Source organism: Carcharhinus amblyrhynchos, chromosome 15 (assembly GCF_965287045.1).
Source record: "Carcharhinus amblyrhynchos chromosome 15, sCarAmb.v2.hapA, whole genome shotgun sequence".
NCBI classification, from domain to species: domain Eukaryota; kingdom Metazoa; phylum Chordata; class Chondrichthyes; order Carcharhiniformes; family Carcharhinidae; genus Carcharhinus; species Carcharhinus amblyrhynchos.
In genome coordinates, this window is record NC_137338.1 from 24,889,435 (window position 1) to 24,917,359 (window position 27,925).

The 27,925-nt window shown below is 41.4% G+C and overlaps 1 protein-coding gene across 8 annotated transcripts in view; it reads right to left on the minus strand.

The window, feature by feature from the left end:
* synj1 (synaptojanin 1) overlaps positions 1–27,925 on the minus strand; it is a 127,825-nt gene that overhangs the window by 17,708 nt on the left and 82,192 nt on the right. For 5 of the 8 annotated variants that reach the window (XM_080203605.1, XM_080203606.1, XM_080203604.1 and 2 more), the window contains 9 exons: positions 23,364–23,522; positions 22,255–22,411; positions 21,474–21,591; positions 19,429–19,644; positions 12,607–12,685; positions 11,573–11,735; positions 10,801–11,016; positions 9,644–9,778; positions 1,653–1,691 (listed from right to left, as the gene is read on the minus strand). In XM_080203605.1, coding sequence (XP_080059731.1) covers positions 1,653–1,691; positions 9,644–9,778; positions 10,801–11,016; positions 11,573–11,735; positions 12,607–12,685; positions 19,429–19,644; positions 21,474–21,591; positions 22,255–22,411; positions 23,364–23,522 — 1,282 coding nt within the window. The remainder of the gene's footprint in view (positions 1–1,652; positions 1,692–9,643; positions 9,779–10,800; positions 11,017–11,572; positions 11,736–12,606; positions 12,686–19,428; positions 19,645–21,473; positions 21,592–22,254; positions 22,412–23,363; positions 23,523–27,925) is intronic. The other 3 variants (XM_080203609.1, XM_080203608.1, XM_080203607.1) reach the window with 1 other exon arrangement.

The window sequence follows — 27,925 nt, forward strand, 5'->3', positions numbered from 1 at the left end:
ATCATTTACATAGTACCAGGTTTATCTATTTATCTTTTACAAAGCATTGGCACATGGAAACAAAGATACTTGCTGAAAATAGCCGTACATACCATACTATTTGTGGAATACAAGTTTTTGATGGATGAATAATAGGAGTAGTAAGTCAAGCACAGCTGAGCAGAATGGGGAGCAACATTTTATTCTGTAAATGCCTCAAAAGTATTACACAATCTTATCCCTTTACAAGCTACCTGCTTACGTGCTTAAAAAAATAAAATTAAAATCACACGAGTTCTTTCCTCTGCAATTTATCTATTTTGTTTGCACGATTGTTGTTTCAGTACATAAGCTGCAGCTCTTAACAAAAGATCCCAAAACAAAAGGGACATTTAAATGGAGATGAAGTTTCGGCAGACTGGAAGTTGAATAGTTCTGAAGTAGAAGATTTGAATCTTATCTTTGATAAGGTATTCAGAAAATCTGTTGATATTGAAGGAAGTAACATTATTTTGTTGTTGAGTCTTGTTCGCACTTTCATACTGATCAGAGGCAAACAAAAGCTACTCTTAATTTTATCAGGTAAGAATCTCAGAAAACAGCAATTGAAAAACCTATTCCCACTATTAATAGTGTATTATTAATTATACAGGTACAGTGTCGCAAAACCAGCCGCCTCAGGACCACATCTATGCCGGATTTTGGATCTTATGGGTTTTCAAGTCAGCCAGTAAAAGCTGTTTGGATCACCTGAAGTGCCTAAAGACAGATGCACAAACTTGATAACTAGTCAGTGCGCCAATGCAGCACCTAGTCAAATAAGCTGATAAGCTTAGGGCGGCAAAGTGGTACAGTGGTTAGCACTGCTGCCTCACAGCGCCAGGGACCTGGGTTCAATTCCCAGTTTGGGTCATTGTGTGGAATCTGCATGTTCTCCCCGTGTCTGCATGGGTTTCCTCCCATAGTGCAAAGATGTGCATGTTAGGTTGGCCGTGCTAAATTGACCCTAGTGTTAGAGGATTAGCAGGGTAAATGTGTGAGGTTAGCGAATAGGGTCAGGGTGGGATTGTGGTCAGTGCAGACTCAATGGGTCAAATGGCCTCCTGCACTGCAGAGATTCTAAGATGTCAATTGACTATTCTTCATCATGCAATGGGGAAGGTCAGTACTTATTCCTACAGAAGGATGCTCTTATTTCTGGTGCATTAACATTGATGATTAAACCAGATCATCAAATGAGCAAAGTGTACAATGTTTCACTAGTACTATAAAATGTAGTCATTGATTGTCTAACAAACTGCATGTTAAACTACATAATGGATGTGCCACCTCTGCCAAGATGATGAGTTCACACTGTGTGTTGAAAAGGAAAATGCAATCTCTCCCACAGAGATTAAAAAAGGTCGAGTCACACTCACATCCTTCTCTGCTAACACTGAAAACTTATGCCAGTATATTACAGGCTGTACACTTCAGTTGACAATGAATTGGGATCTTCAGAGACAAGATGCAAAATGGAAGCAACAAGTATTTATTTTAAGAACCACCTCCTTTACTGAAGGACAGAAGAAACAATTTCAGTTCTACACAGCATGCAGAATATTTGGAAGTGCCAATGTTATAGTCGTAAGTTAACATTTAGGAAATGCATCAAAATTGCTCTTATTCTTTACCTTTGAACTCTTTCCTGGCAGGTGCTGGACTTCTAGCTCCTTAGTGAAGCAAGAGGATGACAGTGGAAAGAAGTACATTAGTGTTTGTGAAGCATGTGCAAGCTTGGTGTTAGTACGTAAAAATAGGTAAAGTCATATACAGGTTTAAATATTTAGAAAAACTTGCCTACACACTAATTAGAAAAAACACCTGAAAAGCCACAAGTCATTCACCTCATGAATCCCGAATATGAAATAACAAAATGGATAAAATAATTTTCTGTCACTTAGTCTATTTTGTAAGTGCTCGTAACATGCATCGTAAACCATTCATTGTAAAAGACAATTTAAAACATTGCAGCATTCACATTGCTTGACACGTGGCACATTGGTTAGCGCTACTGCCTCACAGCGCCAGGGACCCAGATTTGATTCCCGGGCTTGTTCTATTTGTATTATTCACCTTTGACTTAGTGCAAACTCCACACAGACAGTGACAACTTTCTCCCTCTGTGTGGGTTTCCTCTGGGTGCTCTGGTTTCCTCCCACAGTCAGAAAGATGTGGTGGTTAGGTGTGTTGGCCATATATAAATAAACTTCATATACTCTGCCTAAACTGGCTGAGTATATGCACTTGGGGATGTATTTTAATACCCCTCCCCCCCACCTATAGCATGTTTAAGTGGGGTGGGGGGAGGGTAGTCACATAAAATAAAGTGGATGCCCATCCCACTGCTTTCCCATCCATTGGCCTATTGAGGCCTTTTCCAATTAATAGTCACTAAAGGGACCCAATTCCTCCACTGCCACAATAATACAACTAGCTGGGGAATGCAGAAGGAAGGCAGGTCTCCAATCCCTCCCTAGTAAAACCCACAGACTTATCTTTAAGACCAGGAGTCGTTTCCCTTCTTTTCAGGACTTCATGTAGTCCCAGTAGTGTTCTTAACATTTTATTGCTGCAGGGCAACCATATTTAAAGTCAGCCAGCTGCCGTCCAATCTTTTTGGGGAAAGGCAGGGTTTAGAAGGAGAGACAGCGGTGGTGGTAGATGAATGGGGAATACTCCACCTTTTGCCTTTGCTTATCAACTGCTGAAATGGTCAGTGCCTTTATGATCTATAAATTCAACTATTTCAACATACACTCAGCCAGATTCCTTTTCTCACTTAAAATACTACAATTCCAAATCACATCAACGCCCATTCACTCATTATTTACCTGCTTATTGACCTATATTGAGTCCTAGTTAAATACTCATTTTAAAAATTCTCAACCTGTTGTCAAATCCTTCCAAGGGCTTTCCCCTCCATATTTGTCATCACCTCCAGTCCGACAACCCTCCAAGATATCAGCACTCCTCCAATTCTGACTCCTTGATTCCAATCATCAGTGGCTATGTCTTCAGTCTCCAAAGTCCAAAAGTTCTGCAATGACTCTTAAATTTCTTCCTCTTTCTGCTTCTCTTTCCATATTTAAAATGTTCCACACTGCACCTTGACCAACGTTTTTGGTCATCAGTCCCAATATCTCCTTAGGTGGTCTGGTGTATTTTTTTGTTGTTTTGAGAATGCTCCGAGGAAGCGGTTTAGGATGTTTTACTGCATTCAGGGTACTATTATAGCAACCTTCACAATAGTTTGTACACAATAAAGTACTCAAATGAATGTAGCATGTAAAGTGGGGAAAATCAAAGATGGATACCTGACACACAAAATGGTGGCCTGGCACATAAAATGGTTACCTGAGAAAGAGACATTAAGCAGGCATTGACTTTAGCGCAGACAGCCACTTGAAATTAAAACATGCAGCACAGACAGTTATTTAAAGTTAAACATGCAGAAAACAAATACTCCAGGAAGCCTGTAAGAGCTTGAGGCACTTTAAAGATAAGGACAGACTCAGGACAATAAGGTCTGATAAACAGATTAGCCATAAATGGGAACGGGAATGCATAAATGCAGGGAAACCAATTACTCTACGCAGAGACCGAAACTAAGTCATTGATAGTCACTGACTGAGGAAATGTATCCATTCTATGAAACAATGCAATGTTAAATGCCAATGTCTGTATATGTCTGACTGTGAATGTGTTAACTATCAATCCTACTCAACCATAATGATGTGTTAAAAGGCTCATGTCTGGACTATCCATTGTCTGAAAAGTATAAAAATGAACCACTCCTATTGTTTTATTGAGAAGGTAGCTGCCAAGTACTGTGGAATACCAGTGCTTTCTCCCCGAAGCTTCGTGTCTGAAATAAAGCTTTATTATTGAACCTCCAGTCAGACTCGTGGTAATTTCCCACAACACATGTAACAAGATGAATAATACAAAAAAAAGGACACATTTTAGTCAAAATGCAAGCATTTGTGAACATGCATGGATTATGTATTATTCAGTCAAAAATGTGATTAGTGGATACATTTACTGCAGCAACATAATGTCTAGAAATCCCAGGTAGACCAGACATCTGTAGCACACGCACAGACCTATCACTAAAGCAATAACTATTCTTTTGACTTGGTTGTCACTGCCTTCATTTTCCACTATTACCAAGCTATATATAATGTTTTAGATATCCAAAACTATAGAACAGATTGGGTGATTTAAATTAACTCCTGTTTTTCCCCATTCTACTTTTAAAGCAGTCACCAGCAATTTTCCCTTCATAAGGAGTAATAAGGCATCCTACCAATAAGTCTTAAGAAAATGGCAAGATCCACTGATCCCCAACCATTCACAGAGAATAAGCATAAACCTCAATATGAACATAATTTCAATAGCAGAAAATAATCACTGTAGCATGATTTTCTTCATTTCACTGCAAAATCATTCATACAAATTGACATAATTTGTGGTTTCACTAAAAAAACACTCTTGTATTTTTAAAAGCTGCATAATGTTCCATCATCTATAGGGTAGTCAGCCTAAAAGAAATGTATAGATCATTGTATTGAGAATACAGAAAGTATTAGTGGATTTTTCACGCTTTTTTGTTGATTCCTATCCCCTGATCCCTCTACATTTCTGCATGTAGGAAGTATTTTTGCCTTGGTAAGTGGATTCATATTGCTGATACCTCCTCTTTCTTCGGTTGTCCAAATGGTAGCTGATATTTCAGGAGGTCAGCATATTAACACTGTTGAGTATCAAATTTGCTCAAACATAACAAAAGGTCATCTGCAATGTAGCAAATACAAGTCCAGAGTTTCTGATCTTCACCACGTTCCTGCTGTAGCTTCAAATCAGTCAATCAATAATGGTTCACAATGTACTGAAGCAATTATGATTCAAATTACAAATATTTCATACATGATACTAAAAGATGCAGGTTTTAGTAGGCTAATATGACAATCTAATCTTTCACTTGGTTGTGCTCGCATTTGCAAATACGCTTATTCCCAGTTATATACAATGATTTGTGTTTTGTTAAACATCTCGCAAACTTTACAAATAATATGCAGCATCTTAAGATTCAAGCACTTTAATTGTGTAGTAACACTCTTGCATGAGAATAATTATAACTGAAGCTCTACTCCAGAGGTTCTAGTACATAGAAACATGCATAGAAAACAAAAGCGGGAGGAGGCCACTCAACCTTTTGAGCCTGCTCCATCATTCATTGTGATCATGGCTGATAACCAAATTTAATACCCTGATCCTACCCCACCCCCACCCCGTCCATATAGCTCCAAGAGCTCTATCTAATTCCTTCTTGAAATCCCACAATGTTTCAGCCTCAATTACCTTCAGCGGTAGTGAATTTCAGGTTCACTCCTCTCTGGGTGAAGAAATTTCTCCTCACTTGAGTTCCAAAAGGTACCCCTTATCCTCAAACTATGACCCCTGATTCTGGACTCCTCCACCATCAGTAATATTCTTTGAATATTCAGCCTAACCCTGTTAGAGTTTGAGATCACCTCTCACTCTTCTGAACGCCAATGAATATAATCCTAATATGACAGTCCTGTTACCATAGGAATCAGTCTGGTATACCTTCGCTGTGCTCCCTCTAATAGCAAGGACATCCTCAGATAAGGACACCAAAACTGTACACAATACTCCTGGTGTGGAGTACTCCACAATACATACCAATGCCCTATGCAACTGCAGCGAAATTTCTCTATTCTTGTACTCGAATCCTCTCGCTATGAAGGCCAACATACTTTTTGCTTTTTTACTGCCTGCTGTACCAGCACACTTACTTTCAGTGACTGATGCACAAGGACACCAAAGTCTTGCTTGAGTATCCACCTCTTTCAATTTACACCCATTCAAATAATAATTTGCCTTGCAATTTTTCCTACTGAAGTGAATAGCTTCACATTTAACCACATTATACTGCATCTGCCATGCACATGCCAACTCACTCAGCCTGTCCAAATCACGCTAAAATATCTCTGCATCTTTCTCAGTTTATCTTCCCACCCAATGCATTATCATCTGCAAATCTGAAGTACATTTAGTTCCAAATCTTTAATACATAATGGGAACAGTTGGGGTCGCAGCATAGATTCCTGCGGTACCCCAAAGGTCACTGCCTGCCAATTGGAAAAAGACCATTTATTCCAATTCTTTGCTTCCTCTCTGCTAACCAGCTTTTTATCCATCTCAAAACACTACCCACGCACTAACTTTACATAATAACCTGCTATGTGAGACCTTGTTGAAAGTCTTTTGAAAGCCTTAATAAACCACATCCATTGGATCTCCCTGATCAACTCTTCTAGTTACATCCTCAAAGAATTCCAGTAGATTTCCCTTTTGTAAATCCATGCTGACTTTGTCTGATTATACAAAAACAGAAAAACAGATCATCCTGACTCAAAACATTGGCTGGTTTCTCTCCCCACAGATGCTGTCAGACCTGTTGAGATTTTCCAGCATTTACTACTTTTGTTTCAGATTCCAGCATATGTAGTATTTTGCTTTTGTCTGATTGTACCACTGCTTTCCAAATTCTATGAAATCCTTGATAATGGACTCTTAACAATTTCCTAACTACCAATCTTAAGCTTACTGGTCTACAGTTCGCTTTTTCTCTCTACCTCCCTTTTTGAATAACATACTTACATTAGCTACTCTCCAATCTTTAAGCTACTCCAAAGTCCAAAGAATTTTGGAAAATGATCTCCACAATCGATCTACTATTTCCAGGGTCACTTCTCTGAGATGAAGATGATCATCAGGTACTAGGAATTTATCCACCTTCAATCCCAATAACTTCCTCAAAACCATTTCTCTACTAATACTGATTTCATTCATTCCTCACTAAAATCTGCGTTTCTCAGAACTTCTGGTACAATGTTCATGCCTTCCTTTGCGAAGACAAAAGCAAAGTATGAATTTAGTTCCTCAGCCATTCCTTTGTTCCCTGTTATGAATTTGCCCATTTCTGACTGTAAAGACCTTACATTATTTTCTGTCAATCTTTCTCTCTTTATATACATATAGGAAATTGTACATCAGTTTTTATAATCCCTTGATCTGCCTTGATGAATTTTAAACTGCTCCCAATCCTTGTCAAGGACTTTTCTTGACAATTTTTATGCTTATTCTTTGCATCTAATACTGTCTCTAATGTTCCCTGTAAGCCACGGTTTGGCCACAGTTCCCTTTCCACTCTTGTGCCAAATAGGAATAAACAATTTTAGGGAGTTCACCTACCCGTTCCTTAAATGCCTGCCATTGTCTGAGATTCAGGCCCTGGCCTCAGAATCAACTACCTCACTAGCCATCTTGATTAAGAATTATAATTTTACGGTCACTCATCTACAAGGATTCTCTCTCAACTAGATTGCCAACTAATCATTTCTCACTGCACAGTACCCAGTAAAAGATGTTACCTTGTTAGTTCCTCAATGTTTTAGTCGAGAAAACAATCCCATATATAAGAACATAAGAACATAAGAAATAGGAGCAGGAGTAGGCCATCTAGCCCTTCGAGCCTGCCCCGCCATTCAATAAGATCATGGCTGATCTGTCGTGGCTCAGTTCCACTTTCCCGCCCTCTCCCCATAACCCTTAATCCCCTCTCTTATCAAGAACCCATCAACCTGCTTCTTAAAAATATTTAGCGAGGCAGCCTCCACCACTTCAACAGGCAGAGAATTCCAGAGATTCACCACCCTTTGAGTGAAGAAGTTCCTCCTCAACTCCGTTCTAAACCGCCTCCCCTTTATCTTGAGGCTGTGCCCCCTAGTCCTACTGTCTTTTTTGAGCGGGAAGAGTCTCTCCACCTCTATCCTATCCATCCCATTCATCATCTTATACGTCTCAATGAGATCTCCCCTCATTCTTCTAAACTCTAACGAGTACAAGCCTAGTTTATTCAGCCTCTCCTCATAGCTCAATCCCCTCAACTCCGGTATCAGCCTAGTAAACCTCCTCTGCACTCCCTCCAAGGCCAAAATATCCTTGCGCAGGTGCGGCGCCCAAAACTGCACACAGTACTCCAGCTGCTATACTTCAGAAATTTCTCCTCTATTGTACTGACTCATTTAACTCACCCAATCTATACGCAGATTAAAGTCACCCATAATCACATGCATCTCTGATTTCCTGTTTAATGCTTTTCCCAACATTACCACTACAATTTGGTGGTCTGTACACCACCCCCACGAATGCTTTTTGCTCCTTGTTTCTTAACTCGTCCCATTCAGATTCCACATCACCTTATCTTTCCTCAATATTGTATCAATATCTTCTTTAATCAAAAATGCAATTCCACTATCTTTGTCTGTCTGTCCTTCTTGAACATTTACTTCCATCCCTGGTCACCCTGGTCTTATGTCTCCATAATCCCAACTACATTATTCCCTTCAATCTGTGCAACTAATTCATCCATTTTGTTTTGAATGTTTCGTGAGTTCAGATATAAAATCTTAAGGTTAGTCCTTTTAAACTTCCTTGTCCCGTTCCTACTGTTTTGTACTCTGTGCTTATATGATTCTGGCCCTTGATTTGTCTGCCTCTCACTGTTCTTATTAGCCTGCCTGCTACCTCAGATGGAATTAAACTGTTATCTGAAAAATTGTAGATGAATTGTACGGCCTATATTACAATGGTGACTACAGTTCAAACTGGCTGTAAAGAGCCTTGGGATAGTACAAGGATGTAAAAGGTGCTATACAAATCTAAATTAATTATGTTATATATAAACAAAATAGCAAAATTGTCAGAAAATGCTCAGCTATGTTTTTATTCAAACAACTCAAGCTATACATTAAGGATTCTGAAGCAAAATTTAGTTATCTAATGTAAGAATGCTAAACTCATCCTGAAAGGGTTAAATTGATGATGTTAAGTTGGCAACCAGTGAACAAACATTAAAAACTGCTTCCGTAAGAATAGAATGAAACCTTTAATGATCAATTTCCAGTGTCTGTTTTCTGCTTATCCAGAATTTATGCAGGAACAAAGCCACCTGCAGAATATCAAACTACTTAATATTTAATTAGTTGTGCATCATTTGTAAAAAATAAAGCTTTTGTTATTTGTATTATACTATGTGTCCATTTCTGTGCAAATGGTAAAGGCATCAAATGTTACAGGGAAAAAGAGAATATAGTTGAGAACCTGAATGATGGAGCAGAATCAATGGGCCAAATGGCCCAATTCTGCTCCTATATCTTATAGTCTTATGGCATTCATGCAGTACATTTGTAGGACAAAAATCTTGGGATCTTTGATTACTTTACAATTTCTATTATACACAGAGCAGGTAGATAATGAAGTTAATGAACATTCTATTGTAGTTTTGACTACCTAGGACCCACAAAGCTAACTTTGGACTATATTTGTGTGTACTCAACGATGCTAGCAAAAATTAAACACTGGCATGAGCCTTACATACAAGTCCAGCACTAAATGGATGGCAATAATGGTCTTGTAGGATTAGTAATTTTCTTTTCCATGATGCCCAACTTAAATACTCGACTGAGCTGTCTTGCATCACTTTTACTTTATTGAAAGATCACAGACTAGGAGGGGGGAGACCCATGTGTACCTGAAGGAGGTGGTGGCCTTTGTGGTGGAGCAGGTCTCGAAGGAGGTACTGCAGGACGTGGAGGAGGTGGCCGCTTCGGTTCCAGAGTTTGACCACCTTCCTTCTGCGTTGAAACTTGCTGGAACTCTGCAGAATCTGATTTGTGAAAGATATTATATGACCAATCATTTAACAATGGCACAATGGGTAGAGTTTTAGGCTGATGTGGCAATGTTAAACAATTTAGGTGAATAAAATGGCCTATGATTAAACTTTCTAACATTAACCTTGCTTTGCTTCTGATGACTAAAGCCTAGCAAGAGAAGTATACAAATAAAAATGTTATTTTACATTCACTGAAAGTTAGCCATCATTTTTTCTCATTACATCTTATTTTAAAGAAGTATAACGGATTTTTGTAAGACAAGAAATAAAATCATTTATTTTCTTAGAATTTGTTTTTTTTTTATTGCGGGTAGCATGGAAAAGGATAAGGCATTTGAAATAAAAATTTACCCCCATCTTTAAAATTCAGTGTTAATGGTTTAAGTAGCTACCAGATGGCATACAAAGACAGGTTTGAAAAGCTGGGCCTAATCACTTCAGAAATGCATAGACTTCAGGGTAAATTGACAGAGGTATATGAAAATAATAGACTAGATTGATAGACTGGGAAAAATCAGGTGCCATGCACACACCTATAAGACTAGGAAAAGGCTAGATATAAGGTAGTTCTTCTTTTCCGAGAGAATAGCAGATCCACAAGCCAGTTGCCAGCTTATAGAAAGTGGTGTCTTGGGCTACATTTTATTGCCTGAAGGCATCTGAGGAATTTTTCAGATTTCTTTTTCTCCAAACTGCCTATGTTTCTTTTGTTCTCTCATGAGAACACATGACTTCTGGTCTATTCAGGATATTTCAAGGATCAGACTTGGATTAACCAGGTGGTCTGTCCAGTCTATCATTTTCACGTTGCACAATACTATGGAAAAAGAAAGGATCTTCCTTCAGTACTTCTGTGCTGAGCAATGCAAACTAGTCGTAACTGATAGATTTGTAACTAAAATCACAGTGGTTTCAATAATGGCAGTTTCCTCACATGGAAGTTACAAGAGATATGCTGGTTTGTATACAATAATGAGTTCTGTATGCTATCAATATTCACAGGAAACCTTTACCTTGATATGACTGCTCCTGTAGAACTGCAGAAACTTTTGGAGCTGCTCTACTTGGTCTGCTAGGCAGTGTTGGTGGAGGCATTTCTGGTATTGTGGGCGACGGACATGGACTTGTTCTTGGGGTTGAACCAGGAGATGTACCAGAGCCTGAGCCAGAGGCAGGCTGCAAGTGCTGAGATATTTCATCTACTTCAGCACTATAATCATCTACGTCACCTGAATTAAAACAGTATTTGAAACATTATATGTTATAGAAACTAGTAACAAGTGCTTTTATACTAAAGTAGGTTAATTACATTACCAAATATCTGCACTTGCATCTGAGCTTGCCATTCGAGGCAAAATTACTCTAAGTTTGTACAAGTGATTATTTAACTGTCCACCAATGTCGCTCAAAAATGGATTCCACAATTAAAAGTTACATAGAATACTCAAACAATATTAAACAAGTTTTATTTTTCCCACAATTTCATTTCTAAATGACATTTAGTTATTAGTTGCATAAACTGTCAACAATTTATTAATGTGTCAAAATAAGAAACATTGAAAATGTTAATTAACTTCTGATGGATGCTTATCTATGAGTCCATTTATCATAGCCAAATCATTTTACTGCAAATTGTTATGCATTAATATACTGTAGTCATTTAAGTGACACTGAGCTATGTTTTACAAATTCACAAAAAAAGTACAAGATCATTATCTACTTTAAAGGAAGTAAAACTTAATATGATTTTAACCTAACTCTATGCTCACACTTACTATTCCATACCTTCCATATCATAGTCAGCAGAAACATCTGTATCCTCTCCAAGCAGCATGGAACTAGTAGAGACTGGTAACCCAAGGCCAATTCTTTCCAGACTCATCTCTTCTTCCAATCTGCTGCTCCAATCTGGATTCTTTAAGCGAACATCGAGTGTCCTGCCCAAAACCTGTATTTATAGAATGACATTTTGTTTCCCCCCAAGAACGTTTCAATCGTCTATCAAGAAACTATCAAGTTAGTCACTTCCATCTGTCAGTATTCAGGTTAAGAATATTAATTTTAACCTTCTTTAGGGTCTCCATAAAATTCCTCAGCATAATATGTTCAATAACGTAAAGCAGTGGAACAAACAGATCATCTCAATGCCAACTGTAAACATCAATTGCTCTGCGCCAAAGCACATTTAATGTTCTAAAATGTTCCAAGGTAGCACAGAGCTGTTAACAAAATTCGACATTGGCCACTGAAAGCTTGGTCAAAGAGTTAAGTTTTAAGAAGCAGCTTGGGGGGAGAGAGAAATGAAGAGATTTAGGAAGGAAATTCCAGAACTCAGGGCTGAAGCAGATACATTTCTACCAAAGGTGGAATGCTGAAAGTTGTAGTTAGAAAGAAGCCAAACTAAAGGGAACATTGAAATCCTAGTGGTTTTGGAGCTGGAGAGGGTTCAAGATAGGCAGGATTGAGTCTACGGAGTTTTGACAGGAGGCAGGAGCCAATGAAGGTCATAAGGCACAGGAGTGAAGGATAAATGGGACTTGGTGCAAACAGGATGATCATATGCGAAAGGTGTAAGATAGCAGGCTGGCAATAGACAGAAATACAGTAAGAAATCTCACAATACCAGGTTAGAGTCCAACCAGTTTATGGACTCTAACCTGGTGTTGAGAGACTTCTTACTGTGTTTACCCCAGTCCAATGCCGGCATCTCGACATAATAGACAGAAATAACAGCTTTGCATAGAAATATATTTTTAGTGCTTAAAGTGAACAAAATTTTGCAAATGTCATTTACAATGCTGGTCAGGACTTTTACTTACTTCAGTGCCATTTAACTTCTGCACTGCTAGAGCAGAACTGCCTTCCGAGAACGTCACCCACATTTTATCTTCTACAAACCTGAAGAAGAATACAGAACTGATCATAAAAATCTGATGTATGTGAAAATGGTTCAACAATTAACGCATTCTGGTGGTAGTTTGTAGTCAAAGAAAATTGGTAGTTTAAATTCTCACCAAGGGTTTTTCTTGGTCCCAAGATTGGACACTCCAATGAGAAATTTAATTGGACCCAAAATGATTACAACCTTGAAATCATTCCCTGACATTTGCATAGTTCATGCTGCCTTTTGAGTGTACATTATGCAGTTTTTGTGCCAAGTCATTAGTCAGTGATGCAAAGCTGATTAAAGGCTGCTAGGACTTTTTTGATGCAAAATATTCACACTGCAAGATTAACAAATTATTTTGCAATTTAAGAGATCAGAAAATTCTGTCAAGAAATCATAATTTTCTAATTTTTTTTAATGAATCCCTTTGTTTTGGATTCTAAAATCAAAATCTCTTTTCGTACCACTTATAGACATTACAATGCAAAAAAACAAGAAATCTGGCTCATCAATTACATACTGGCATTTTTCTCCATTTAAACTACCAGATCAAATCTAACTCTCCAGCTTCTTTCTGTGGCCTTGAGAATTCCATAACTGTATTCAACATCTTTTCCCTAAAGTAGGGGAGTTTAAAACTAGAGGGCAGAGGTTTAAGTTGAGAGAGGCAAGATAGAAAAGGGTCCAGAGGGGCAATCTTTTCACACAAAAGGTTGAGAGAACATAAGAAATAGGAGCAGGAGTAGGCCAACTAGCCCTTCGAGCCTGCCCCGCCATTCAATAAGATCATGGCTGATCTGTCGTGGCTCAGTTCCACATTCCCGCCCTCTCCCCATAACCCTTAATCCCCTCTCTTATCAAGAACCCATCAACCCGCTTCTTAAAAATATTTAGCGAGGCAGCCTCCACCACTTCAACGGGCAGAGAATTCCAGAGATTCACCACCCTTTGAGTGAAGAAGTTCCTCCTCAACTCCGTTCTAAACCGCCCCCCCTTTATCTTGAGGTTGTGCCCCCTAGTCCTACTATCCTTTCTGAGCGGGAAGAGTCTCTCCACCTCTATCCTATCCATCCCATTCATCATCTTATACGTCTCAATGAGATCTCCCCTCATTCTTCTAAACTCTAACGAGTACAATCCTAATTTATTCAGCCTCTCCTCATAGCTCAACCCCCTCAACTCCGGCATCAGCCTAGTAAACCTCCTCTGCACTCCCTCCAAGGCCAAAATATCCTTGCGTAAGTACGGCGCCCAAAACTGCACACAGTACTCCAGCTGCGGCCTCACCAATGCCCTATACAGCCGCAGCAAGACCTCCCTACTTTTATATTCAATCCCCCTCGCGATGAAGGCCAGCATCCCATTCGCCTTCCTGACCACCTGCCGCACCTGCAAGCTGGGTTTTTGCGACTCATGCACAAGGACCCCGAGGTCCCTCTGCACCGTCGCCTGCTGCAGTTTTTCTCCACGTAAGTAATAATCCTTCCTACCATTATTCCTACCAAAGTGGACCACCTCGCACTTGCCAACATTAAATTCCATTGTCTGGAACAAGTTGCCAGAGGCAATTGTAGAGGTCGGTACAATTTTGACTTTTAAAGAGTATTTAGACAGTTACATGGGCAAGATGGGTATAAAGGCATATGGCCCATTTGGGACTAACTTAGTGGTAAAAACTGAGCAGCATGAACAATTTGGGCTGAATGGCCTGTTTCCATCTATGCTGTAAACATTGTTTGCTGGAGCAGACGAGGAAGGAGCATCAGAGAGAAAGCTAAGACTTTACCTGTTAAAAACCAGTTTAAAATAAGTTTAAAGCACTTTGTTCTTTGTAGAACTGTTTAAAGCATTTACTTATTGTATTTACTGCTTTAAGAATTGTGAGGGAGTGATTATCAGGCAGTTGTGGCCCATCAGCTTTAAATCAGCGCCAAGTTTAAAAGGAGGCCTGGTGTAGATAGCGGGCAGCGTCGGAGCGGGCAGCGGAGTGAGAGGGAAGCAGAGTGAGCTATTAGGGCTTAATATCAAAAAGGGCTTGAAGGGAAAAAGGCCAGGTGGAAAGAACAAGGAAAAAAAAAAATTTTTTTTTCAAAACTACTACAGCAAAAAACAAGGAAAAAATTTTTTTTCCCACAACAAACTATATTGAATAATGGAGGGGCATGTGATGTGCGGTTCCTGTATGATGTGGGAACTGGTGGACCCCAGGGTCCTTCCCAGTGGCCATGTCTGCAGTAAGTGCAGGTTGCTGGAGGAGCTCCAGCTCAAGGTGGATGAGCTGGCCTCTGAGCTACAGACACTGAGGCTCATCAGGGGGAGAGAGGGTGTCATTGTCAGTGGGGTGCAAGTGACATCCACCCCCCCTAGACTGGCTAAATCTAAGGGTCAGGAACAAAAGGGGGCTGCTGGGAGGAGGAAGGGGGGTGAGGAGCGGAGGCCTCAGCCTCTTAATCTGCATAACAGGTTTGAGGTTCTTGCTTCCAGTCTGGAAGAGGACGAGGCAGGTGAGGTTGGTGAGCAAACTGCACACGGTACAGTGATGCAGCAGGACATAGGCAAAGAGAAGGGGAAAAGGAACGTAGTAGTGATTGGAGATAGTGGGGTGAAGGGTATTGACACTGTCCTTTGTCACAATGACAAAGTGCACAGAAGGGTGTGTTGTCTGCCTGGTGCTCGGGTACAGGATGTCGCAGCTGGGCTGCAGAGGAATCTGGAGTGGGAGGGTGAGAACCCGGTTGTGGTGGTACATGTGGGTGCCAGCGACGTAGGCAAAGTGCGGACTGAGGATCTGGGGAGGGAGTATGAGAAGCTGGGAATGGAATTAAAAAGTAGAACCGACAAGGTGGTCTTCTCTGGGCTACTGCCTGAACCGAGTGCAGACGGGCGTAGGGTTGACAGGATAAAGGAAGTGAATGGGTGGCTCAGAGATTGGTGTGGGAGGAATGGGATCGAATTTATGGGGCATTGGCACCAGTATTGGGGTAGGTGGGACTTGTTCGGGCGGGATGGGGTTGGTCTGAATCGTGCTGGGACCAGAGTGCTGGCGAATCGAGTAAAGAGGACTGTAGACAGGGCTTTAAACTAATTAGGGGGGGGGAGGGTGCGAGGGTAGGTGATGTTAGGAGGTCTACAGTTAAGGATAGGGTACAGGTAAGGGAAGAGGCTGAGGATGTCCCAAGTGGTGGCGTTACGGCAAATAGGGTCCAGAAGAAGGCTGGGATGAAAGCGCTTTATCTGAATGCACGAAGCATTCGGAATAAAGTGGATGAGCTGGTGGCGCAGATCGACACAAATGGATACGATCTGGTGGCCATTACAGAGACGTGGCTGCAAGGTGACAGGGACTGGGAGATGAATGTACAGGGCTATCAAGTGTTTAGGAAGGATAGGCAGGAGGAAAGAGGGGGTGGCGTAGCTCTGCTGATTAAGGACAGCATCAAGGTGGTAGCAAGGGATGATATCGGAGCCAAAGAGCAGAAAGTGGAATCGTTGTGGGTGGAGATTAGGAACAGCAAAGGGAGGAAGACGCTGGTGGGTGTCGTCTATAGGCCCCCGAATAATGATCTGGAGGTGGGGCGGGCTGTTAACGCGCAAATAAGTGCGGCGTGCAGGAATGGGACGGCAGTAGTTATGGGGGATTTCAATCTGCATATTGATTGGTCGACCCATGTTGGACGAGGTGGGCTCGAGGAGGAGTTCTTGGAATGCTGCCGGGATAGTTTCCTGGAACAGTGTGTGTTGGAGCCGACGAGGGAGCGAGCTATCTTGGATCTGGTGCTATGTAATGAGGCGGGTAGAATTAGGGACCTTGAGGTGAAGGATCCTCTTGGAGAGAGTGATCATTGTATGGTGGAGTTTCTGTTGCAGATGGAGGAGGAGAAAGTGGGTTCCCGGACACGTGTCCTTTGTTTGAATAGAGGGGAGTATGGTAGGATGAGAGAAGAATTGGCGAATGTGGACTGGGGGAGCGCGTTGGAAGGTAGGTCTGCTGAGGAGCAGTGGAGGATCTTTAAGGAGATCTTTCTTGGTGCTCAGCAGAAATTTATTCCGATGGTTAAAAAGGACAGTAGGAAGAGAGGTAATAAGCCGTGGATAACGAAGGAGGTGAAGGAAAGTGTTAAATTAAAAGCGGAGGAATTTAGAGTAGCTAAGAGCAGTGGGCGAGAAGAGGATTGGGAAAGGTTTAAATGTCAACAAAGATTGACAAAAAAGTTGATAAAGGAGGGTAGAAGAAGCTATGAAGCTGGGCTAGCACTTAATATAAAAAAGGATAGCAAGAGTTTTTATAAATATATAAAAAGGAAGAGGCTGGCTAGGGTGAACGTTGGTCCCTTAGCGGATGAGAAAGGGGACCTAGTGGTAGGGGATGGGGATATGGCGGAGGTCTTGAATAACTTTTTTGTTTCTGTCTTCACGGAGGAGGACGTGAATAATTTGCCGGGTGTTAGCGATGGAAAGGTGGTAGGACTGGAGGGTCTTAATGACATTACTGTTACTAGAGAGGTGGTGCGCGACAGACTGGAGGGGCTGATTGTGGACAAGACCCCAGGACCGGATGGAATGCATCCGAGGGTTCTGAAAGAAATGGCGGAGGTGATAGTGGATGCCTTGGTGGTTATTTTCCAGACGTCGCTGGATTCCGGGGAAGTGCCGGAGGATTGGAAAACGGCTAATGTTACGCCGTTGTTTAAGAAGGGTGCCAGGCAAAAGGCGGGGAATTACAGGCCGGTTAGTTTAACGTCTGTGGTAGGTAAAATGTTAGAATCCGTCATTAAGGAGGAAATTGCGAGGCATCTTGAAGGGAATTGCTTGATAGGGCAGACGCAACACGGTTTCATTAAAGGGAAGTCGTGTCTGACAAATTTACTGGAGTTCTATGAGGATGTGTCTAGGGCGGTGGATAGAGGAGAGCCGGTGGATGTGGTCTTTCTGGATTTTCAGAAGGCGTTTGATAAGGTACCTCACAAGAGGTTACTGCAGAAGGTCAGAGGACATGGAGTTGGGGGTAGGGTGTTAGCGTGGATAGAGGATTGGTTGTCAAATAGGAGGCAGAGAGTGGGGGTCAATGGGTGCTATTCGGATTGGCGGTTGGTGACTAGTGGGGTGCCCCAGGGGTCGGTGCTGGGGCCTCAGCTATTTACCATTTATATAGATGATCTGGAGGAGGGAACCGAGTGTAGGGTGTCGAAATTTGCTGATGACACCAAGATTGGGGGAAAGGCAAATTGTGTGGAGGGTGTGGAGAGTCTGCAGAAGGATCTAGATAGGCTGGGCGAATGGGCCAGGAAATGGCAAATGGAATTTAATGTTGGCAAGTGTGAGGTGGTCCACTTTGGTAGGAAGAATGGTAGGAAGGACTATTACTTACGTGGCGAAAAACTGCAGCAGGCGACGGTGCAGAGGGACCTCGGGGTCCTTGTGCATGAGTCGCAAAAACCCAGCCTGCAGGTGCAGCAGGTGGTCAGGAAGGCGAATGGGATGCTGGCCTTCATAGCGAGGGGGATTGAATATAAAAGTAGGGAGGTCTTGCTGCAGCTGTATAGGGCATTGGTGAGGCCGCAGCTGGAGTACTGTGTGCAGTTTTGGGCGCCGCACCTGCGCAAGGATATTTTGGCCTTGGAGGGAGTGCAGAGGAGGTTTACTAGGCTGATACCGGAGTTGAGGGGGTTGAGCTATGAGGAGAGGCTGAATAAACTAGGCTTGTACTCGTTAGAGTTTAGAAGAATGAGGGGAGATCTCATTGAGACGTATAAGATGATGAATGGGATGGATAGGATAGAGGTGGAAAGACTCTTCCCGCTCAAAAAAGACAGTAGGACTAGGGGGCACAGCCTCAAGATAAAGGGGGGGCGGTTCAGAACGGAGTTGAGGAGGAGCTTCTTCACTCAAAGGGTGGTGAATCTCTGGAATTCTCTGCCCGTTGAAGTGGTGGAGGCTGCCTCGCTAAATATTTTTAAGAAGCGGGTTGATGGGTTTTTGATAAGAGAGGGGATTAAGGGTTATGGGGAGAGGGCGGGAAAGTGGAACTGAGCCACGACAGATCAGCCATGATCTTATTGAATGGCGGGGCAGGCTCGAAGGGCCAGATGGCCTACTCCTGCTCCTATTTCTTATGTTCTTATGTTCTTATGTTCTTAAACCTCTACACTCAATAACCACTTTGTGTTAAATTCTTTTCTACATTTCCCCAATGCCCTGCAAACCATCTCCTACCAAACCAACATCCACATTAAGGATGACTGTTTATCCACTTCAATATCAAACTGTAATTATTAAGTAAACACACATCAACAAGTGTCCAAATTATTGTTTAGCAAGAGGACACTTGCAGATTGGAAAGCATTTCAGGGGCAGCATACTGGCAGTGGTTAGCACCGCTGCCTTCCAGCGCCAGGGATCTGGGTTCAAAACTGGCTTTGGGTCACTGTGTGGAGTTTGCACATTCCTGCCATGTCTGCACGGGTTTCCTCCAGGTGCTCTGTTTTTCTCCCACATTCCAAAGGTGTGGGATGTGGCCATGCAAAAATTGTCCCTTAATGTAAGGGGAATATCAGGGCAAATACATGAGGTTATGGGGGATAGAGCTTGGATGGGATTGTTGTCGGTGCAGGCTCGACAGGCCGAATAGCCTCTTTCTGCACTGTAGGAATTCTATGGGTTCTATGGAGCCAGGCATTTGCCATTTTCTTTTACAAAAAATGTTTATATTCTATAAATAAGCTGGATAAATAAAGATAAATATACATTTTGTTACCGTATCAAAATAACATCGCCATATGCAGCAAACTTCTGAAGCAATTGGTCTATCAAGTTATCATCAAAATGTTCCTGGTTTGGGGAGGTGCTGGTCAAGGACACTACCACTGTGCCATCAGGAGGTCCCTGCAGGGCAATAACTTCCTTGTATATTCTTTGTCGAGCTTCAGGATCCACGTCAAATATGTCTATGTCTATAGTAGCAACAACAGGCCTAACAAAGTAAAAAGAATATTATATACAACTTGTGTAGAATTTTAGAATTTATAATGAACAAAGAAATGGAGCATTATGTGGCTGATCACAACAGACTGAAATACATCATCAATGCTGACGGCTATTCTTTTTTGCCCTTTTCTCAATCCATACAAACATATCAGTTCCCTTTGCGGAATTGTGTTACATGCACATCTTTTTTGTCAAGTCATTCATTGGCTAGGTTGCTTTAAACAAACCTGTCCACTACAAATTAAGCAAGACACTGGAAATCATGGAATTTGATGACTGACATGGGTAAACTGGTACTTCACAAATTACAAATAGATTTAAATGTTGTTGTCCTGAAATGAACAATTCCCTTGAAGTTCAGCAGCAACTCAAATTGAGAACACATTTTAATAGCGTTATCTCAGCACCACAATACATCAAGCAAATCATTCTTATGTCAACCCAAGCAACACTGCACATTGACTAATTTATACCTTACAGTAAGTTATACCTTACAGCTACATATCCAAAATGCCAACTGAGAAAACGGTAAATCAGTAAAGCACTTAGGCCCATCTAAATATTCCTCAGCTAGGATAGAAACACAAGACAATTTTCTTACCCTTAGAATCATAGACTCCTACAGTGCATTAAGAGGCCCTTCAGCCCATCGAGTCTGCACCGAACACAATCCCACCCAGGCCCTACCCCCATATCCCTACATATTATACCCACTAATCCCTAACCGACACATCCCTGGACACTAAGGGGCAACTTCTTAGCATAGCCAATCAACCTAACTTGCACATCTTTGGATTGTGGGAGGAAACCTACACAGACACGAGGAGAATGTGCAAACTCCACACAGACAGTGACCTGAGCTGGGAATTGAACCCAGGACCCTGGAGCTGTGAAGCAGCAGTGCTAACCACTGTGCTACCTTGCCGCCCCTTCTACTGTAGTGAATACCAGACTCCTGATTACAAATCGCAAATCTGTCTGACAACCCAACTGGGGCAGAGTGAAGTAAACCCTCGAATAGTGCCTCAATATACATTTCTTATAGTGCAGCCACAAGTCTCAGGCATTTTTTTAAATGCCATAATTTATCTGTGGCAAATTTACTGAGAGACCAAATGATAAATTCAAAAGTAAACATTCTGAGTCTGTTCAGTGCAGATTCAATGAGCCTAATGGCCTCTTTCTGTACTGTAGGGTTTCTACGTTTTTTTCTATCATTACTGATATTAATTGGAAGATTCTTACACATTTCAGACATCTGACTTTTATAAACTTGTTTAAAAATAATCTTGGTTTCATATTGCTTCAACAATGATGGGGGCGATTCTCCCAGCCCACTGCGCTGCTCTAACAGCACAGCAGGCCAGGAGACATAAGTGAACCCGTTTAGCAGGGTTCCCACCAAATGCCATTGCCTCTGCGTGTCTCCGGGCCATGGACTTCTAGCAGTGTCAAGAGTAGTGGAGGAGGGAGGGGGTCAGGGCTGGCCCACAGACATCCAGGAAACTAGCAATGCAGGGTCCTGGGACTGGCGAGAGATCAGGAGGCTGGCAGTGCGGGGCGACTATGCATGCGATGATCTCCGCTCTGGCAGATCAGTGCACGCGCAGTGGCCCACTCAATGCTATGCTGCCAGCCTCTTCAGTGGGAATAGGCCCTGCCCCCTTTTTTTAAAAAGCATGATTCACCCTAAGGGCACTTTGACACAGTGTTGAAAATCCCACTAAAGTGACCAGCTGGAGTTACTCCAGTTTTTATGCAAATTCAGCATTTAGAATTTTTTGGGGAGAATCCCAGCCTACATATTTGACGTACCTATGATCAGATGTTTTCAGTTCTGCTCTTCCATAATATACCAGTGTTCCAGGGCTCCATGAATTAGTTAGCTTAGGTTCATCCTTAATACTGGAATTCAACAAATCCAGGTCTTCAGCTGAAAAACATCGAACATAATTTATAAAGCGCGAACTTTCTTGCCCATAATGCCTGTAAGAAATTAAATAAAAAGCCAAGGACAGCGAGCCAGTGAATAGCTTCTTCAATTTGAATGACAGATTTGCATTAAGCATCTTAACTTCTTTTATTATGCAACATGTCAACTCCCAATTCGCCATGCAATGAGGCAAACATGCCTACAACTGCTGGAAAGCATGACCTTTGCACCAATTCTATTCAAATGTTGGGCAAGCCCCTCTTGCCTCTCCTGATAAAAAAGATAAAGGCAGGTTTCTGCACAAAACGAGAATGTTGGAGCAGCAGCTGATTTACTGTTTTTGTTATTTAAAGTTTTTATCAGAAATGGCAGAATATTTTGTATCCTGCATACAACTTGCACTATTTAAACACAGTTCTGTAAATTACAAAACAACCAACTAGTCACACATAGAAAGCTCAAACATTAAAGAGCAAATCCATGTTGCCAAGTATCAATGCTTAAAAGAAGCAAGGGCAGGTGGGGGGGGGGGAAGGAGGTTTCAGTGGCATAAGAATTGTGGAATTATGCATATAGTGCAGATTCAAGGCAACACAAGATAAAACAAAAGTATGAGGAATAAGGAGCAAGGTAGCATGGTATTCCAATGCAACTAACTTGTACCTGATTTGTCAACAGGCCATTTTCTTCTTTTCCATAGAATTCGATCTGTCCAGGCTGGAGTCCGACATTTCTCACTTGTGTCATAATCATCAGAGAACAGGTCATATTTGTAAGTTGGTGCAAAATTTATTCTGCCTTCTAAAAATTCTCGAAAAATCTGCAAGAAGAAATAAAAATGATTTAATACTGTATCTGACTGTCAGACAGAGCTAGAACATGTTACTCACTGCAAAGATATACTATAGCTATGTTCTGACCTTATAGACCCGAATTACACTGCCAACTATAGAACTGTAGATTGTATGCAGTGGGGTTGGGGCGGGGGTGCTTTCTTTATTATTTTGTATGAAAAAAATGGTGTAATGCCTGTTAATTTTTTTAAATTTTTGTCATGCTGAGACTTTCCCAGAGGTTCAATGGACTGACTGGTCATTTAAAATGTGGAGCATATTATAAAATTCAATGCAATGCAATATAATATGCAGTAGTTTAATCAAAAATAGCTGTATAATTGCCTCCATTATAGCAACCTTTTGAGATAATTTTGCATGCCATGTTCCACCATTAACATTCTTTACAAAAGCAAAATACCATGAATGTTGGAAATTCAAAATGTTGGAAATACTTAGCAGCATTCTTGGAGAGAGATACAATGTGCTGAACCTGTCTGCATTTATGTACATTCTTTATTGTAGATCTAAAAGTAATGGTTCATTGCAGTGATTTATAACTTCATTCCATAAGGAATTTATCATCCCAAGCTAAAGTATATGAATGCTTTTTAGTTTGTGTGCAGCAGTTAGGAAGTCTATTACAAGACAATACTACCAGCTTGTGATAGGACAAAAATGCATTGCCTCAACAGGTTCCTCAATTTAAATGATTTAGATGATTCATATATCGTCAAGTCTATTTCTTGAGAATGAATCTAAGTGCAATTACAGGTGGATCAAGACATGCTTTTTCCAACTCCTCCCTGATATCACTGCCTGAGAAAAAGATGTATTTGACAATATTCTAAGATATTTCAATATTTCAAAAGTTGGCATAAGCTACTTAATATTGATAAAATTCAAACATGTCTTTTGAAAAAGAATCTTTCATCTTACATGTCCAGCATTTTTCTGATTAATAAGTTGGTCCCCTGACAGAAGAGTGTCCCAGTTCTGTTGTCTTATCAGGTCTTTTACTTCTTCATTTGGAAGATCAATGCGGTAATTGAAATCTCCACACCAAAATATATAATCATGAGAAAACAGTAATCTCCCCTAAAGAAAATGAAGGGCACACGGTTCAGAAATAAAATACATTCCTAGCATGAATTTAAGAGCACGATCCTTGTAATTTTCTGTACACAAATCTTACTAGAAGGAACCATGAAGCTTACGACAGAAGGAGGGGAAAGCAACTGGCTTAATACTAAACATTTCAGTAACCCTCCTTGTGTGTGGAACCCTGAAACTTTTACAATATATTTTAGTTCAAAAAATGTTTGTTTTAAATACATTGCACTCTTGAGTTAAGATGTGTTTTTTTTTTAAATCAATGCCTCCAAACACTTGTTTTCTTTCTCATGCAGGACATTTCCCACCTTATAACCAAAAATAAAATCCAACATCATCCAAGACTTGCTTATGTATCTAGGCTGTTTTCTTGCAATATTGGCCACGTTAAGTTAATCAATCCTTCCTTCACTTGTATCCTCCAATCTCACTTGTTGCAAACTATGACTTAGATTTTCTAGCATTCCCTGCACCCCCCCCTCCCCAAAGGGAGGCATCTGTGGCCACCAGCAGGATCTTCTGATCCACTGAAGTCAATGGCCACTTGCATTGCTCGCTGGAAGATCCCGCTGACGGGAAAGGTTGGAAAATCCCACCCCATATCTTTCTCTATTATTTTTCCTTGCAAAATTTTTTTTCTACAACCGCCATCCTGCTTCTAAGTTGTAACAGCAAGACAGGTCCACCCACTCAGGCGTACTCCCAACAAGACCTCAACTAATATAGCAAAGACTGTCTGCACAGCTAAGCTAAGAATTGGGAAAACCCATTGAATGTTTGTTGTCACCTATATTTTGCTAATATTGTTATGATTGCTGTTCTCTCAACTTGGTTTTCTTATATTATGGAGACATTAACACAATTCAGTCTTTTGGGGAAGTATAACAATTGGTCCATAACCTCTTGTGGTAGAAATTTATCTCAGGCATTGATGCAAAAAAAAAAATCAGATCAGCAACCTGATACTAAGTTCCTTTGCAATAAATGAACTGAATATCAGATTTTGCATATAACAGACAACAAATCTGATAATACCCAGTACGCCATATCATCCAAGACAAATTTCTACCACTTTGCTCCCGAGCTACTGCTTGGAAGTTGTGTTCTCAGCTGTTCTAACCAGCACCCTACTGATCCCAGAAATGAAAAGCTTAATGTACGAAGCGCATTTGAGGCCTCTGGGTCTATATTTGATGGACTTTAGAAGGGTGGCGTGGTGCGGGGGAATCGCATTGAAATTTACAGAATAGTGAAAGGCTTGTAAAATCTGGACGTAGAGAAGGTGCTTCCATTAGTAGGTGACACTAGGATCTGAGGGCACAACCTTAGAATAAAAAGGACAACTCTTTAGGACCGAGATGCGGAGGAATTTCTTCAGCCAAATTTCTTCAGTATGGAATTCATTGCCACAGAAGGCTGAAGGCCAGGTCATTGAGTGTACTTAAGACAGACTTAGATAGATTCTTGATTGGTAAGGGGATCAAACGTTATGGGGAAAAGCAATCATAACAATATTACCAAAATACAGGTCATGAACGTTCAGTGGGTTTTCCCAATTCCTAGCTTAGCTGTGCAGACAATCTTTGCTATATTAGTTGGGCTCTGTTGGAAGCACACCTGAGTGCGTAGACCTGTCTTGCTGTTACAACTTAGAACCAGCAGGGGAGGTGGAGGAGGTGGTGTGTAGACAAAAAAAAAATTGCAGGAAGTACAGGAAGAATGGGGTTCACAAACTTATTAAGTATGACTGAATGGCAGGGCAGATTCAAAAGGGCCAAATGCCTAATTCTGCCCCTATATCTTATGGTTTAGTCTGTACTCTTCCAATTATCATGGAACTAAAAATTTTGCATTATCTCTAATTCAGTGAAACAAAACAGATGCAAGTTAATTTTAGCTGGAGCAAAGGAGATGGTTGAGAATTTCCTGTTATATTGCAGGTCCTTGCATAAAGTCTAGCCCTCAGAAAAGCTAACATTGATTTCCAATGTAATTTGATTCAGCTCATTAATTGTGGAGACAAATGGTGCACTTCATACATTTCAATAGCAAGCAGGCTTTAAATAAGCAACATCCACTTTCTGAAAAATTGAGGCTGTTCATAATTCCTGTTGAACAATGTAAACAGTATCTGAAGATTACAGCTCAGCATCACTGCAGAAGTTTATTTTAAACTTGATGTTTAGAAAAGCAGTTCGGCTGTAAATGATGGACTATGTATTTTATCAAAATAAAAATCACACAAGATAATGAGGTATTTTAAAAATATGCAGTATATGCACTTTTCGCAGCCAACATTTCTCAAAGCATTTTACAGCACTTTAAGTGTAGCCACTATTGCAATTTAGGAAACAGGGCAGCTAATCTGTGCACAATAAACTCCCATAAACAGCAATACAATAATGAGCAGATAACTATTTTTGTGGCAGTGACTGAGGAATAAATATTGGCCAGGGCACCAGGGATAATTCCCCTGCTCTTCTTCAAAATAGTACCATGGATCTTTTACATCCACCAAACAAACAGATAGGGTCTCAATTTAAAGTCTCATCCAAAAGATAACACTGACAAAAGTGCAGTACTGCACTGGAGTCTTAGGGCCCGATTTTACCATCAAGTTGCACCGGCAGGCATGGATCGTACTACTTGCCTCACACCTAATTTCACCAAGTTCTTGCACCTGAAATGGGTGCAAAAACTTGGTGAAGTTAGGCCGACGCAAGTAGCACAATCCATGCCCATCAGTTCCCCCTTTTATCAAGGCCTGAAAATAGTCACAATCGGGACCACGCCCAAAATGGACCTGACAGCCATTTAAATGCATTTGCATGCATATACATTGACTTAATGGGCTGCAAGCCCAACTTCCTCCTTTACACAAGAACATAAGAAATAGGAGCAGGAGTAGGCCAACTAGCCCTTCGAGCCTGCCCCGCCATTCAATAAGATCATGGCTGATCTGTCGTGGCTCAGTTCCACTTTCCCGCCCTCTCCCCATAACCCTTAATCCCCTCGCTTATCAAAAACCCATCAACCCGCGTCTTAAAAATATTTAGCGAGGCAGCCTCCACCACCTCAACGGGCAGACAATTCCAGAGATTCACCACCCTTTGAGTGAAGAAGTTCCTCCTCAACTCCGTTCTAAACCGCCCCCCCCCCTTTATCTTGAGGCTGTGCCCCCTAGTCCTACTGTCCTTTCTGAGCGGGAAGAGTCTCTCCACCTCTATCCTATCCATCCCATTCATCATCTTATATGTCTCAATGAGATCTCCCCTCATTCTTCTAAACTCTAACGAGTACAATTTACCATTGTGTTCACCCACCCAGAATCGGCACAAAACAGATATGCTCCACAAAAGTCCGATTTGGGTGCTCCAGTTAGTGAGGAGGTAAGAGCCGAGCATCTGACAGTTCTCTGCTTCAAATTGGTAGGATGGGTAAGGTGGGTCCAATGGCTCTTTGCTCGAGATCAGCTGGGGAGGTGGAGAGGTGAGTCCGACAGCTCTTTGCTTGAGATTAGTGAGGAGGAAAAAGGGGGTCCGCTGCCATTCTGCCTGAAATCAGTGGGGGATGGTGGGGAAGAAGGGGTCTGCTGCCATTCTGCCTGGGATCAGTGAGGGGAGGCGGGGAGGGGTGAAAGGGGGGGGTCAGTAAGGTTATAGGGGGTGGGGGAATGTTGGAGCCAGGGGAGGCATTATCCAGCTTGGAGCAATGTCACAGGGGAGCGGCTTTTTTTTGCACACATGCGCTGTTGGAGGGCGCGATTGGAGCTGCAGGATTTGGGGTGTGTTCAGCCCCACCCACAGGCTTGTGCAGCACGTTTTGGAATCACTGATATTGCAGGCAGAGTGCGTATGGAGGTGCCTGAGAACAGGTCAAAAAGTCGGATCTGAAACGTTCCTAGTTTCAAGTCCGCCCAATGCTTAGAATCAAAATGGTAAGATAGGGGCCTTGGCCTTGATTTTTGTGCTCAAGCCCTGGAATGAGACTTAAACCAAAAACAAATGTACTACCAACTGAGCCACAGCCATAACAACCAATTGCACTATTTTTTCCCTACAAAGATATGACTGTGTAATGATGTACTGCATTAGCAGCCCACAGGTTGAGAGTTTAAATGCCATGTCAAGTGTAAAATTATATAAGTGACCATGAAAACTGCTGAATTGTTGTAAAAACCCACTGATTCACTAATGTGATTCAGAGAAGGAAAACTGCCGCTTCTATTTCTGAGTTATATATGCCCAAGGTCATTGTGGAATGTGGGAAGTATTTCAATGCTCTTTGAAGCAATTCAGTTCAATGGTACTACAATGAGCAATACATGTGGCCATTTCGTAAGTGGCCCACTATATAAACATGACATCTGCATTAATAGAATAGAATAA